The sequence below is a fragment of the Magallana gigas genome, chromosome 9 (assembly GCF_963853765.1).
Source record: "Magallana gigas chromosome 9, xbMagGiga1.1, whole genome shotgun sequence".
NCBI classification, from domain to species: Eukaryota; Metazoa; Mollusca; class Bivalvia; order Ostreida; family Ostreidae; genus Magallana; species Magallana gigas.
In genome coordinates, this window is record NC_088861.1 from 17,972,553 (window position 1) to 17,990,033 (window position 17,481).

The 17,481-nt window shown below is 34.0% G+C and overlaps 2 protein-coding genes across 6 annotated transcripts in view; both read left to right on the plus strand.

The window, feature by feature from the left end:
- Positions 1-17,481, plus strand: part of LOC105340102 (uncharacterized) — a 285,888-nt gene that overhangs the window by 21,118 nt on the left and 247,289 nt on the right. The gene's annotated exons all lie outside the window — the stretch shown is intronic.
- LOC136271383 (ATP-dependent DNA helicase pif1-like) lies at positions 14,185-16,669 on the plus strand. Its single transcript, XM_066071310.1, has 2 exons — positions 14,185-16,092; positions 16,662-16,669. The coding sequence occupies exons 1-2, from the start codon at positions 14,373-14,375 to the stop codon at positions 16,667-16,669; spliced, it is 1,728 nt and encodes a 575-aa protein (XP_065927382.1). The 5' UTR covers positions 14,185-14,372.

A 17,481-nucleotide genomic window follows, 5' to 3' on the forward strand; every position in this document is an offset into this window, starting at 1 on the left:
AGAAATAAATTGCATTTTTAAGAAGAACCGTGACTGTATATGCAGAAAATTGGATGGTGCTTCAATAAAGTTAATCAGACAAATTTATGAAAAATCATTTTTAAGTCGTAAAAAATTAAAAACATGTGTAAATATGTATATGCTGTATATATACGTATAAAAAACCCCCAGTATAAATGAAAATTGTTGAATTGCCTTAAAAGTGACGGACAATATGTTTGTTAGATATATTTATCAGAGATTGTGACAAGTTTAAACTATAAATTCTGTCACATGAGGGAATGAAAACCATGTCATCTATGTCAAAAAATATTCTAGCCCTACTCGCCTGCTCCATTCCGAAGCAAACGGTCATCTTCTTAGCTTTTATACATAGTATTGTAAGATCAATTGTGAGATCAAAACTCTGAGGTTTGGGTCAATTCTCAACAGGATCAATTTTCAACGGGTCGTTTAGAAAAATCTTTCTCATACCGTTGAAAAATGCCCCCCGGGTATAAATTTCACGATTTTGGTCTTAATTTTCAACGTTGAAAAATGACCCCCCGGGTCAATATTCAACGTTGAAAAATGACCCCCGGGTCAATTTTCAACCCGGGTCAATATTCTTCGTTACACCGGCTACAGATCGCTAGATCTGCACCTACGTTTCATTCCTAAAGGAGTTGCAGATTAAATGACATATCGAAATTACAGAAGTCGATGTAAATCTTTTTAGGTCACCTGAGTCACTCAGGTGACCTATTGCAATTGGTCTTCGTCCGTCGTCGTGCGTTGTGCGTCGTGCGTCGTGCATCGTGCGTCGTGCGTTAACAATTTTACATTTTTAATTTCTTCTTGAAAACAACCAGGCCAATCGTTACCATTTTTGGTGTGAAGCATCTCTATGGTAATGTGAAATTCATGGCTCTACCACCTCTGGGGTGCCACGGGCGGGGCCAAATATGCAAAAAAAGCCAAATTTTCAAAAATCTTCTTCTCTACTCCTACGCATGTGAGGAAAAAACTGGTTGCATGGTTATGATGTCCATGAAGCCGTCTACCAAAATTGTGAAATTTATGGCCCCTGGGTCAGGGGTTCTGGCTCTAGGGTGGGGCCAATATGGCCATATAGTAAAAATATATTAAATCTTAGAAAATCTTCTTCTCTACTACCATATATATTTTTTAAAAACTAAATGCATGATTATGATGTCCATGAAGCCTTCTACTCAAATTGTGAAATTCATGACCCCTGGGTCAGGGGTTCAGGCTCTAGGGTGGGGCCAATATGGCCAAATAGTAAAAATATATTAAATCTTAGAAAATCTTCTTCTCTACTATCAAATATATTTATTAAAAACTAAATGCATGGTTATGATGTCCATGAAGCCTTCTACCTAAATTGTGAAATTCATGACCTCTGGTTCAGGGGTTCAGGCTCTAGGGTGGGGCCAATATGGCCAAATAGTAAAAATGTATTAAATCTTAGAATGCTTTCTTCTTTACTCCCACACATGTGGGAAAAAAATTGATTGCATGGTTATGATGTCCACGACCTGCTCTACCTAAATTGTAGGTGTTCCGGCTGTAGGGGGGGGGGGGGGCAATATGACCATATAGTGATAATACATATAATGTTTAAAAAAAAATTTTTCTACTCTCACAGTACGTCTGTAAGAAAAACTGACTTCATAATTATGCTAACACTACTTACTAGGGGTACTAGGAAGTCCTCTACTAAAATTGTAAATTTTATGTCCCCTGGAGTATGGTTTTGACTTAGGGTGGGGCCAGAATGGATGTATAATGTTAATGCATATAATGTTTAAAAATGATCTTCTCTACTCTCACACACCTGTAAGGAAAACGGAATTATTGATTTTTGAGACCAGGAAGCCCTGTTCCAAAATTATAAATTTCATGTCCCATGAGGTAGGGTTTCTGAGTCTAGGGTGGGGCCAAAATGTTCATATAATGTTAATGCATTAATGTTTTAAAAAGTTGTCATCTTTATTTCTGCTGATACTGAATAAAAACTGACTGCTTGAAAGAAAGAAAAGAAAGCCATCTATCAAAATTTTAAATTTCATGTCCTGCAATGTAGGGATTTAAATTTAGGGTGGGGCCAAAACACTCATATATTGTATAGGGTAGGGATTCTTATTGCAGGGTGTGGCCGAAATGGTCATTTAGTGTTAATGTATATACTAGAATGTTTAAAAAATGTCTCCTGACACAGAATAAAAACTGACTGCATATTCCATTTAGAAAAAAAATTCAGCTGTCATTTATAATAATATTGGCAATGCATGTTACCTACATGTAAGGCAAGGGTTGTGGCTGGGAGGGGGTGGGGTATATATTTTTCTTATTTATATATTCTGCTCAGGAATTTCAATGAAAGAAATGAGTTAATTCACATAGTTTGAAAAGAGAAAGAATGAAGCTTAGATATTGTGAAAGTTAATTGAGTTATCTTCCATTGTGTCTTCATAATGGAGTTATCTTCCCTTGCTTCTTCAAAATGGAGTTAATAATGTAATTAAGAAGTTGTATGTTCAGAAGAGTTATGCAAGTGTTTTTATCATGTTAAACAATAACAGTTTTTTAACTTTTTGAATAAACAAATATACCTTTAGTAAAGTAATAATTGGCTAACCTAAATCACTGATAAACAGTACATATATATGTAAAATGATTTTGGTATAAAAACCAGATAGTGATAAAATGTTACTGGAGGTTGAACATTTAAAAGCTGGAACGAATGTGAGATATACATTTTTGTTTAAATGCCCACAAGAAGATTTTCTGTCAACCCCTGGGGATGGGGATGGGAGGTTGTTTTAAATAAAGCATGTATACTTTATAGCAACCTTGTTTTAGTTTATCTGTGAAAACATAAACACATAAAACTTATCTTGAAAGTTAACAAATATAGGAAGATTATTTTCTATCAGTGCCTTGTACCTTTTTAATATCAGGTCATGCACTTTATTTTCTACTTTGAGTTTTTGCTAAAATTATATGTTTCATAGTCATTTTGGCCTAGCTTTTTTTTAAAATTTGTTTTTTGGGTTGTTTGTTTTTGTTTTGCATTGGGTACTTATAGTAATTGTATGCATTTCATGTGCAGTATAGATATGACTGTAAATATTAAAAAAAAAAAAATGAATGTAAGATATTACCGTTGTTTATATTATTTTTTATTCCCGTATCACCCCCCCCCCCTTTTCAATTGATCAAGTTCGCCGCCCGAATATGAAATACCTTCCGAGACCCGAGTGGTTTTTTTTTCTTTTCTTTACAAACGATTTATTATTGTGGCTTATGTGATGTTTTGTTATCGTCCTCTGGAAAATATCTTACAACAATTTATTCCGGGAATTTTACTTCCTTTACCATACCATCTCATATTTACGCGTTTTCCGTTCATGCGCAGAAGTCTATCCAGATTTTTCCATTGTGGCATGGCATGGTGACAATCGTATTTGTGTTTGGACATCGAGTTCGACTGCAGATTATTTTGTAAACAATTGGTGTGAAGATCCAGGTTTTTGTTTGCTTTCGGTTTGTAATTTTCATAACGACGTGATATTAATCGCCGAGTAATCTTTTCCATCGTTACGAATTAATCGGTTGCGTGTGTCGCACCGCCATTTTAATAAAATGATTTAAACAAAAATGTCAGCATTATTAAATGTTTAGATAGACCTGTTTCCATGTTAAGCAGTGTAAGAATCTGTTTTCCCCTTTCATAGGTGTTGAAGATGCTTTAAATGCGTAAATGGGTTCGCATGAACTGGGATTCTTAAATTTTGTTGTACCCAATATTGACAGAACAACACTGTATCTTGGAATTCTTTAAGATGTCTTACAGTGCATAATAATCTATTGTGTTTATTGTAGTATTTATTTATTGATTGGTAGAATAAGGGTGTGATGTGACATGTACTGGTCTCTCTACAGTTTTGTCTGTAGCATTATATTTGTAGGTAATTTAAATTATGGATATTTAATCTAATATGTTAATGGTGTGACAGTTGGACCGGGGCAGATTTCACACAGGGCAATTTGATTGTTTGAACAACAATTCATTTGTAACGCAAACAGTAGGATCTGCATACTCAACCATTAGCCAAAGTTGAATTAATTAACTTGGCACAATGTACATTATGACATCATGTTTCATACTAGCTGCAATAATGTAGCCCTCTCCCGATTTTTTTTTTTTGGGGGGGGGGGGGGGGGGAGAGGGCTACAACTCCATAGGATCTCCGTAATGGTGCAAGTGCGGGAGTGATTCACTCCCGCAACGATTTAGTCTCAAATCGTATATAAATGACAATAACATCTGCATTTCTTACCTGAACTCAAACATTGTAGATGTCTGTGGCATAAATCAATCCAAAAAATTCACATATAGTCCATATATCGGTTATTTTCGTGTATGTCAACAACGCAAGTTGAATTTGTCCGCCATGTTTGCTGACCTTGACCGGTTTTATTTTGGGACAGCCAATGAGAATTTAGGAGCGGATCTTGAACTTAATGTAGGAATTCCCCTATTTTAAACATAATTAACGCGGTAAATATGAATTTTCCATTATATACCATTTCCTTAAATGATGTTTCAGTGATAGAACGAGGTAAGATTGATTATTTACACTGACATTCACGTTATCAAGCCCATCAAAACTCCAAGCGTAAATCCCATAAAATCATGCGAGAACTGTCATGGCTGCTGAAAAAGACGACTGGTAAACATGCTGATGTGTTTTATCTGGTTTTGATTTATATACGGTTAGTTTGTTCAATCTGAATTAAAAAATCATTTTATCCAGAGGAAGTCAAATATAAAATCGATCTTTTCAGACCGAAGTCAGCCGCATTAAAAAATTAATTTTGCACCATTACGGAGATCCTATGGAATTGTAGCCCTCTCCTGTAAACATCAGATATAAAAAATCGGCTACATTATTGCAGCTAGTTTCATACATTTTCGTATGTAAAACATACAAGTTTTGTCTTCTGGAAACAGCCAACGAGAGTTAAGTGATTCCGACAAGAATTTATTTGTTCTTTAATTGTTTATCAAATTAAACCACATGTAGACTGCTGGTAATAAAACTGAATATTTTATTCAATATCTAAAAGATCAGTTTCTTGATGTTAATGTTTTTATTTTTTATTTGATAATACAAATATTGAACTAGTGATGTGTCTTTATTGAAGCACTTTTGAAACTTATTTGGGTGTCACTTTAATTAATTTTGATTTAAATTAGGCCTACATTCAATTAAAAACATTGGAGAGTTTTTAATCAAGTGTAGGGGCAATAAACGTCGATGTGTGCCAGTCAATCAATGATAAAACTTTTAAAAACAAAATGGTGGTGTCCAGGACTGGAAGAACATTTTTCAGCCCATACCCCATATCCAATTCTAATTTTCACTGATTTTCATATACATGTTACCATTAATCTTTGCGGAGCTGCACTCGGTATTAATGAACATGTTCTGTATAAAATAATGCTGGTTTTTACTGATGTACAAGGGTAGATTTTTGAGCATAGAATAATAAATTGTATAGTAATTCATACTTTCATGTTTGTTTTATGGACATCGTGTAGTGGACTTGTTAATGGATTGGTATACTTTTTGCGATTTCAGGGCAGTCATCAGATTATATCAATTGTACATATAACAGAGGTGTGCATATTGCTAGGAGTTTGATTTCTGATAATTTATGAAAAAAAATACCAGCTTTTGAACTTGGTCATTTTTGACAAAATATTGCATATAGGGTACCCTTATTGTACGGAAAACTCCTCCAACAGTATTCAAGATAGGAAGTTGTTGTTTTGCAGATCAATTGTACATAAATAAGAGGTGTGCATATTGCTAGGATTGTGATTTTTGATAATTTATGAAAAAAATACCAGCTTTTGAAGTTAGTCATTTTTCGACAAAATATTGTATATAGGTTACCCTCATTGTACGGATAACTCCTCCTACAGTTTTCAAGATAGGAAGTTGTTCTTTTGCATATCAATTTTACATATATCAGAGGTGGGCATTTTGCTAGGATTTTGATATCTGATTATTTATGAAAAAAAATACCAGCTTTTGAACTCGGTCAATTTTCGACAAAATATTGTATATAGGTTACCCTCATTGTACGGATAACTTTTTCTACAGTTTTCGAGAGAGGAAGTTGTTGTTTTGCAGATCAATCGTACATATATCAGAGGTGTGCATATTACTAGGATTTTGATTTCTGGTAATTTATGAAAAAATACCAGCTTTTGAAGTTAGTCATTTTTTTGGCAAAATATTGCATATGGGTACTCCATTTCTTTGGATACGGTAGGTAGTGTTTATCAATTCAGGGTTGACATGGATAAGGATACAGTTCACATAAAAGGAAACCTGGTTTGCTCAAATTGCTGTCACATTGACAGCTTTTCACTTGTTTTTTTATGACATGGACAATCAATATTTTCCATGTCATAAAAAAAAATACATTTAGATTATGTTTTTGTATCAATAGATATCAATATTTTTTAGCTTTATCAATATAGAAAAAAAATAGTTTGATAATCAGGATATCAATGTGCAAAAAATTTTAAAACAGAACATAGCTACATACCTACCCACTTCAAAAAATTTGGTTCAGAGTTAACCAAACATTTTTATTAATACTGGCCTAACCAAATTCTTGAATTTTAAAATAACTTAAGTATTAACAACAGAATTAAGAAATAATTATTAATAGGTAATTATAATTACCTGTATTTATCAATGATGATTCTTTAACGATATTAAGCTAATTTGAATTAAAGAATCATATATTTATAAGTATTCTCTGATATTCCTTTTTGTTATTGATATCATTTTCCGTTTCTGTATATTTTGAAAAACAATTAAGTTGTTTAGTCTGTGTACTTGTCTGCATCAGGCAGACGTTTGCTTTTATATCAGGGTGATCGAGAATTTCTTTTTAACATGGTTCCAGCATGGTGAAGTGTGTTTTAAAACAATCATAAATTCACAATCAACATAAAGATTTATTAAAGTGTTTTGGTATTAATTAAAGCATCTACATGATCAAATTGAAAATATAAAATTTCAAACTCAACAAAGACAAACTTCAGACAAGGAAATTAGCAGTAAGTGCATAAAGCCAATTATTTATTCACCTGTTTTGTTCGATGATCCGGTGCTTTTGGGATATACTGCAGTTTGTAAGCACAACTCTTCTTAAACTGCTGCATGGAATTAAGGACACTTTGTAGCCATTTAGAACACAATGTGCATTTGTGCTGCGCAGTGCATATTAGTAGAAAATGACCGGTGTCGGCTGCCAAAAGGGTACCCCTATTGTACAGATAACTACTCCTACAGTTTTCAAGAAAGGAAGTTGATGTTTTGCAGATATATTGTACATATATCAGATATGTGCATATTACTTGGATTTTGATTTTTGATAATTTATGGGGGAAAAATACCAGCTGTTAGACTTGGTCAATTATTGTTGGTACCTATACATTTACTTTACTGTGGCATTGGAAGCAAATTGAAAATTTGGGGGGGGGGGGGGGGGGGTAGACTTATAAGAAATCTTGACAAGCAAAATTTGAAAAGTGTGGTGGTAGATTTATTATTTTTAGACATCTTGACCAGGAAAAAAAAAGTTTAATACATGTATATGGCTATGGTTATTTCTGTCTATCTTTACCATAAAAGTGTGTGGGGGGGGGAATGTAAGGTAAAACGGGCATTTTTAAAAAAAGAAATGTTGGAATGGATTTTTTAAATGGAAGAGTTTTTAAAACTTATGAATAAAAATTATATGAACCATGAAGTATTTCTGATAATCAAGTGATTAGGCAAATTGTGAATCAAGGTAATCTTGGGACAGAGTACAGCTTGACCTCTAAAATTGGTAGTCCTGGGCATTGAGCCATGGTAATGCACACATATGTGAATAAGTAGTCCACATACATATTTTATGGTTTATTGTTTAAAGGTCAAGGTCACATTGATCTTTTATCTAATAATGTGTTCAAAATTCAGAATACCTTTCAACTCAAAACATTGATACTTTCCATGTGATTATCTGAGGTCATACATTTGAAGTTCATTTGTTCAAAGGTCAAATGTTAACATTCTGTTCAATTTTAGTTGCACAGTAATTAAATTAATTCAATGGGGAATTAAATGTTTATTTCAGACACTGCAATGCCTCGCAAGAAAAATTGGCGGCTGTCATTGGCGAAGAAGGGAAACCAGAGTCGTGCCAGCATTAATGACCATGGACTCGTGGATCCTGGCCACGTAAATAACAGGAGCGAATTAGACCCAACAAGTGACATTACAGTTAACGGACCTTTGAGAATCGTGGATCCTGGCCACGTGAAAAACAGGACACGAGACCTGGGGGATACTGCCTCGTTAAAAAGAGTACAGAATTTGCCTTTGGGCGCAAATAACTTTGCAAATTTGCCTTCGGGCGCTCAGAAATGTGCTAGATTGCCTTCAGGTTCTAAGAAATTTGATAGTTTGCCTTCACGTGCAAAAAAATGTGCTAGTTTGCATTCTGGTGCACAGAATATTCAAAATTTGCCTTCAGGCGTCAAGAACTCCTCAGATTTGGATGTGAATGCTCAAGATGAAATGAATTATTCATGTATTTCTCATGGTGTTAATATTTCTAATAGTTTGCCATCAAATAATCTAAGCAGTGCATTTTCTGAGAATGTAATTTTGAGTCCAAACCCTTGTGTCATTGAAAACCTTTTATCATTTCAAGCTCAAGAAACTTCGAAAATGGTATTTGCCTCAGTCAATCAAGCTAATGATATTTTCCCCAGTGTTTCAAGGGGGGTTCAGTGCACATGTAATGCATTAATGGCAATCATACAACACAATGCAAATACAACACAGGAACTTGATGATATACTTTTTGCTGGAGATGATTTATATAGACTGCGTGTAGGAGAATTACAATCCACTGTTCAATTTATTTCTAAAATGCTAAAGTTTGAAGAGCTCCCCACAGTTGTTTCCATTCACAATCAGCACTTTGAAATAAAATATCATGAACAGATTTATGGAACAGTAACTCATGAAAATTGGAATGAATCAGGTGAAAGTATGAATCTAAAGGAAGGCATTGAAATGCTATTCTCTGGTTACAGACAAGGTTTAATCATAGTTGGTTGACTTTGTTCAGCAATATATACAGATGAGAAAAGCTGTCCAGTTTTCTTTGATAGTCATTCACATTCACAGGATGGTATGTCATCTGCAGATGGAACTGCTCTGAAAATCACTTTTAATAATATTGATAGGTTAGTGGATTATTTGTTCGCATATTATCAAAGTTGTAATATATCAATGACAACCCAATTTGAGTTACAACCAGTGTCAGTGACAAGTGAGGCAGGTACTCTGAATCTAAGGAATGATATTAATCCCCAAATGCATAAGTATTTCCAATATCAAGAGGACATGTTGAAAAAACACAAAAAGTCAAGATCTCGTGAAACCAGAAAAGAGTACATGAGGAATTATATGAGTAGAAAGAGGGAAAACTCTGAAAAACAGAGGGAAAAAGACAGAGAAAGTACTTTAAAGAGCATGAGTAAATCTAGACAGTGTAAAGAATTCAAAGAGAAAGAATTAAAAGCAAAGAGATGTGCTAGGAAAAACCCAGAAACTCAAGTTAAGGGGAAAAAAGCACCTTAAAGAGCATGAACAAATCTAGACATTGCAAAGAATTCAAAGACAAAGAATTAGATGCAAAGAGATGTTCTAGAAAAAATCTAGAGACTCAAGAAAAAACCAGAAAAAGCACTTTAAAGAGCATGAGCAAATCTAGGCAGTGCAAAGAATTCAAAGAGAAAGAATTAAATGCAAAGAGATGTTCTAGAAAAAATCCAGAGACTCAAGAAAAAAACAGAAAAAGCACTCTAAAGAGCATGAACAAATCTAGACAGTGCAAAGAATTCCAAGACAAAGAATTAGATGCAAAGAGATGTTCTAGAAAAAATCCAGAGACTCAAGAAAAAAACAGAAAAAGCACTTTAAAGAGCATGAACAAATCTAGACAGTGCAAGAATTCAAAGACAAAGAATTGGATTCAAGGAAATGTTCTAGACAAAACCCACAAACTCGAGAGAACGACAGAAAAAATACCTTAAAAGGTATGAATAAACTTAGGCAATCTCAGGTCTTTTGTCTTAGAGAGAGGAATGAAAAGAGAAAAAAAACGGGAAAATACCCTGCAGCTAGAAAAAGAAAGACTATAAAAACAACAAAGTAGAAAAAAATATCGAAATGCTGATAAAGAACTTGATAAAATCTGCAAAGCCCAGAAAAGATCAACTACAGTATTCACAGCACATGAAAAAGAATTGTCAAAGAAAAGGAAACAAGGACATTCTTTAGATCAATGCATACAAAAATTTCATAATCAAATTAAAAATGGCCCAGTTTATGTATGCACTTGTTGTAATCAAACTTGGTTTTCTAAAAGTTTTGTTAAGATGGAGTCTGTAAATATTAGTCAAACAAGTCGAGGCATTTGTACTGGTTTTAAATATGTTGATGATGTTGAATGGTTATGCTTAACATGTCTTAAAGCCTTGAAAGATGAAAAGATTCCACGGTTGTCGGTGAGGAATGGAATGAAATGGCCAGACAGACCAGAAATTTTGAAATTGCATCCATTGGAAGAAAGACTAATTTCTCAGAGAATACCATTTATGCAGATAAGAGAATTGCCCAGAGGAGGGCAGATGTCTGTTAAAGGAAATGTTGTAAATGTTCCTGTTGATATCCAGCCAACAGTAAATGCTCTTCCTAGACAGTTAGATGAACATGTTACAATTGCTGTAAAGTTAAAAAAAAGACTTTCTCACAAGTCTGCATGTTTCTCTGAAAATGTCCGTCCTAATAAGGTCATGAATGCTTTACAATGGCTTATGGAAAACAGTGAATTATATAAATCTTCAGGCATTAACATTGATCATTCATGGAGAGAAATTATTGATAATGACAACCAGGAAGTTGTTAAAGAGCTTGTTGGAACATCCTCCAGCACGCGGGTATGATAAGGCAACGAATGCGACTAAATTCCTCTGATCGATATGACGTCACAATAAGCAGCATGATGTCATATCTTACTCAGAAATATGTCGATTTTAACTTTATCTCTGGTTTAAATTATAAAAACTACAGGCATAAAATATCACTAGAAACTCTTCTAACTGAATATAGCTTCGATTTCTCTCTATTGCGTATAATTATCATTGATGACGTCACAAGCATGTTTAATAGAGAATATCATGTCGGGAGACAAATCATCGGAATGCAGTGTAAACAATGCCGAAATAAGACTTATTTAATACAGATATCTAAGATTTAGATGAGTGTCAGTTAGGATATAATCAGGATAATACAGGCATGGATATTTTGTTTTATCAGCGAGTGTTTTAAGGTAAGCAGATCGACATTTATATGGCTTAACCATCCTTTCCTCTGTCAATGTGTACAAAAAAAGGCAAAAGTGTAACACTACCCTGGATATTATGAAAGATGACTTTGGTAAATATCAACGGTATATGACCTAAACTACTTGAAAAGTGCTGCTAGAATCCTGTGTTTCGTTGTTTTAAATGAAAAATACGTAGTATTTTCAATGAAATTATAGAAGTTGAGAGGGTTTCCGATAAATATTTACAATATCTTTTTTATGCGATTAACAATAGGATTCTTGCAGTAATACCAATAAACATGAACTAATTGCCAATCGAATTATAGTAGCAAACATACAAATAAACTTCGGGGTAGTGTTACACTTTTTCATTTTTTGTTAAGGTAAAAAAGTGATCTATTTTTAACTGTCACGTGATACCATGGCTCGGCCGCTTCAAAGATCGAGTCGATTCCGAAGTAGAAAAATGATATCTTTGGGAACACATTCACTTGGTATTCATATTCAGCACTGTTTTCATTGAAATTAACAGTTTTTAAATTGATCATAATTTTGACGGTCATTAAACTCGGAGTTGCCTTAACATACCCGCGCACTGATGAACGTGAAACAGAACCAAATGATGATGGATTTTGTGAAGTTGCTGCAGATGATAATATTCAAGGCACTTCTGATACTCTTGTTGATGAAGCAGATAATGACACCAACAAGGCATATGTTTTTGCCTCTGGAGAAAATCAAAGACCAGTAAGTTTATATGAAGATAAAGATGCAGAGTATTTATGTTTTCCTACCATATTTTGTGGACATAGACGAGTAGAAAATAATGACAGAGTTGTATCAGTTCATTATAGCGATGTTGCAAAATGGGAATTGCGTAGCGTTGATTGACGAGCAGCAAAATTTGTTCCAAACATTTTTTTCAGGTTGAAGAAAATTCAGATTAAACAAGTTAGTGATAAAGTTAACTTAGCATTGAGAAGATGCAAAACAGAGGGAAAGACGATCACAGCAGAACAAGTTCTGAATCCTGCCACTGCAGAAAAAATTGTTAGACTAAATGAAGTATATTATATCTTCAGAACACTCAGAAATTCTCCAGCTTATCTTGCATCCAAAAAGAAAGATGTTTTTGCAATGATCAGACAATTAGGTCTTCCAACATGGTTTATTTCTCTTTCATCAGCTGATACTCGATGGGTTGATCTTCTGAAAACATTGGCAATACTTAGAGGAAAGCCTCTTTCAAATGAAGAAATAGAAACTCTGGACTGGAATGCAAAATCTACTCTAGTTAAGGAAGATCCAGTGACACTTGTGCTAGATATTTTGACAACAGAGTACAAATATTCATCAATACTGTTCTAAAGAGTCATCACAATTCTCTTGGTGTTGTCACAGATGTATTTCGGCGTGTAGAATTCCAGAACAGAGGTTCACCACATATTCACATGCTTGTGTGGACCAGTGATGCTCCAAAGTATAAAGAAAATAGTGATGAAGCAATTGAAGCTTATGTCGACCAGTATGTTACCTGCAGCTTGCAGGAAAATGAGGCTCTTTTGAAACACCTTGTAGAACTCCAAGTTCACAAGCATTCAAAGACATGCAAAAAAGGTGGAAAAACAGTTTGTCGGTTTGGATTTCCTTTGCCACCTCTACCCAAAACACTGCTGCTTGAACCATTGGATGTTGATGTAGATACATATAGAAAGAAGTACTCTGTTCTTCAAGAAAAATTGAATGAATACAAAGATGGTTGCAATTTAGACTATGACTCATTCTTGGAAAATGTCATAAAAATGTCACAAGAGGACTATATCAAATGTATCAGAGCCTCCTTAAAAAGTCCTAAAATATTTCTAAAAAGAAGTCCATCAGAAATGAGAGTTAATTACTACAACCAGTCATTGTTACAGGCTTGGAATGCTAACTTGGATATCCAGTTTGTTTTAGATCCATATGCATGTGCAACATACATTGTGGCCTATATCAGCAAATCACAAAGAGGAATAAGTGCAATGCTTGATAAAGCATCTCAAGAAGCTACTGATGGAAATATGGATCTTAAACGACAAGTTCGGCATATTGGAAACAAGTTCCTTAATTTTGTAGAAGTTAGTGCACAAGAAGCAAGCTACTTAATTCTACAGATGCCTCTGACACAATCTAGTAGGGAAGTAGTTTTTATAAATACTTCATCTCCAGAAGAGCGCGTTTTTCTTCTCAAACGAGACGAGGAACTGAACAATTTACCTAAAGATTCAACTGATATCAAAGCAGATAGTTTAATTCAAAGATATGCAAGACGTCCAAAACAATTGGAACACTGGTGTTTAGCTGATGTTGTAACAGAATTGGAAGTAAGTTTTCCCAAAGAAATGGAAAAAGAAAATGATGATGAGGAAAACAATGAAGATTGTCCAAATGAATCTGCAGAAGATATCTTTTCTGAAAGTGATGTTGTTGTTCATTTGAAAAATGGCATCAAAATTAGAAGGCGTAAAAACAAAAGAGTCATCAAATATGTAGGATAAAGTAAAAAGACAAATTCTGAACTGTACTACAGAGAAAGACTGTTTTTGTTTCTGCCTTGGAGAAATGAAATGGTTGACCTTCTTGGAGATTTTCAAACATATGAACAACATTATTATAGAAAAGCTAACATAATTAAGATAAAGCAAAGAGAATATGAACATTTCATGGAGGAATTAGAAGAAGCTCGACTTCAAGCTGAGGAAGATCTTGATAATTTGGCTACAGTTGCACCAAATACAGAACAAGCAGAGGCAGAAGATTTAGAAGTAGATCCAAAACCATCAGAAGAGTTTGCTCACTTTGATCCAGATACAATTCAACACAGAGACTATGATATAGGGCCAGAGATTGGCATGTCATCAAAAGTATCAGAAATAGAAATGAGTGCAGTTCGCATCCCAGATGAACAATATCACAAATTATTACAGAGCTTAAACATAAAACAAAGAGAATTTTACAATCATGTTGTAACATGGATTCAGCATAACACTGAACCATTGTATGCCTTCCTTACTGGTGGAGCAGGTGCAGGAAAATCGGTCGTTATTGATGCCATATTTCAAACATTACATAGAATATTGTATTCTAAAGAAGGAGAAAATTCAGATGATATAAGAATACTTCTTTGTGCATCCACAGGAAAAGCTGCTTATAATATTAAAGGAGCTACTATTGCATCAGCATTTCACAGAAAAATGTACCAGAACCAACAAAACATGAGTGCTGATGAACTGAACTCATTTAGAACTAAATACAGGAATTTGTCAGTTGTAATTGTTGATGAAATTTCAATGGTAGGTAACAACATGCTTACGTTCTTGAATGAAAGACTTCAACAACTTACAGGCAGAAAGCAAGATTTCGGTGGTATTAGTGTTATTGCAGTTGGAGATTTATATCAATTGGCCCCTGTTTGTGACAAATGGATTTTTAAAAATTTGTCAAATCCTGGCCAAGGACTTGCAAAAAATTTGTGGCAGGAACACTTTCAAATGCATGAGTTGACTGAAATAATGAGACAAAAAGATGATCTCAGATTTACAGAAATGTTGAATAGACTCCGTGAAAACAAATTAACAGCAGAGGACAAAGATATCATTAACCAAAGGATTATTACACCAGATTGCCCTGAGTATCCAAAACAGGCACCCCATCTTTTCATTGAGAACAAATTTGTTGATACTTTCAATTCAAATCTGCTTGAAAATTTAACCACCTCAAAAGCACTTATCAAAGCTGATACAGATGTATTGTCTCAGGCCAAACTCTCAGCAGAAGTAAAATTAAAGCTCATTAAAAACTTGCCAGAAAATCAATCAAGTACAGGACAACTGAAAACTCATCTGGTTATTGCTGTTGATATGATTTATGATATATCAGTAAACCTTGATGTTGCAGATGGATTAACTAATAGAGCTACATGTGTAGTGAAACACATTGAATACAAAACTTCCATGTTTAGGCCTGCTATTATTTGGGTTCTGTTTAAAGATGCCAAGATTGGAATATCAAGAAGACATCAATACCGTCATTTGTTCAATATGAATACTAGTATATCCTGGACACCAATTTTTGAAATGAAGAGAACTTTTATTTACAACAAGAAAACTTATGAGAGAGTCCAATTTCCTCTTCAGGCATCTGCTGGTAAAACAATTCATAAAGCTCAAGGAGCAACACTTTCAAGTGCAGTGATCAACCTGTCACAAACAAAACAACGTAGAATTCCACATATTCATTATGTAGCACTTTCCAGAGTAAAATCACTAGATGGATTATTTATTTTAGATTTTAATGAAAAGAGTCTTGACAAGGACGACAGTGTAGATCAGGAAATGGTGAGACTAAGACAACACAAAATGCAGCTTTGTTATCAACCACTGTACACTCTCTGCATGAATCTCAAATTTGTATTCAATAATGCAAGATCCCTACATAAACACTTCTTTGATATCAAAGCTGACCCTAATGCATTAAGTGCAGATATTATTGGTAAAGCTGAATCTAGGCTCTGTGAATCTGACAAAGATGAAAAATATTCATTGGATGGCTTTAAAATATTTCGCAATGATGGCAAAACTGACCATTGTTCAAGGTCACACCATGGGATTGTTTTATATGTAAAAAACAACTTGACAGTCTTGTCACACAACTCATTTTCTAGTGACTCTATTGAGTTTTCTGTTATAAATGTGATAATCTCAAATTCTGAGGTTCAGTGTGTAGCACTTTACAAAAAGCCTTCATGTCACCTTCAGGTCTTTTGTAAAACTTTGGAAAACAAGTTGTTACCATTTATGCAGAACAATGCTAAAACTGTCATTATGGGAGATTTTAATTTAGATTTAACCAGTAAATGTCATGAAAATTTCTTAAAATTCATGAAAGAAAAATTTAGTTGTAATCAAATGATGAAAAAGGTCACAACAAAAAATAACACGCAGCTTGATCTTGTATTTACTGATTTTCAAGATGTCCAAACAGAAGTCCTTGAGGCTTACTGGTCAGACCATAACATGATATACTGTGCAACACACTTGTAGTGAAAAGATCCTGTGTAACAACAAATTCATGTTAACAGAAGTTAAACCCGCCATTTCCCTATATACAGGCAGTTTGTTGATATTCTGTTTCCTTTTTAGGATACTGAATATTTATACAAACTGTCATGAGTGGTTATGCAAAATAAGGGTTGCCACTTACTCATTATACCCCCCACAAACAAAGATAGGTACATGTATATAGGAATCAGCTTGTCCATCTGTCTGTGCAATCATGTCCGCTTAATATTTAGGGCCCCGCAAGGATTTGCGGGTGCCCTATAGTAATCGCTCTGTCTGTCGGTCCATCTGTCTGTCTGTCTGTCACTCTTCCGTCCACAAATTTTCTGGTTTTTTTCTAATAAAATATTTTATGGTTGCCCAATCAAGTTCAAATTTGGTATTGTAGTTCAGTAGTCTGAAAAACATATTTTGATGCTAAGGTTGGTTCTCTATGTCTTCTGGTGGTGGGGTAGATTCCTTATGTATACTAGGAAGGCTGTGCAATATTTGTGCAATATTTGTCCTTTAATTGGATTAATTCCACATGAAGAAAATCCTAAGCTTTATCTTTATCTGTCACATTGAGATTAATTACTGCACTGCCTGTGTCTGCAAATGAACTTTGTTTTGAAGTTAAGGTCAATTTTGAATGATGTCTAGTATTGTGTACATTCTTTGAAATATGGATTTAAAATATAATATTCATACTTTATTTTGGTTAAAATACCGTACACAATGATTTATGATAATTTTATTGAATTCTAAAATCAAGATATATATTAAGATATCCTTTTTCACTATTTTATTTTTTAATTATTTATATTATTTTTTTCTGCCTTAATGCTGTAAATTTTAACAGGTAATCAAATAATAACCTCATTCTGTCATTTCTGAAAAAAAAAATCTTATCTTTAGAAGA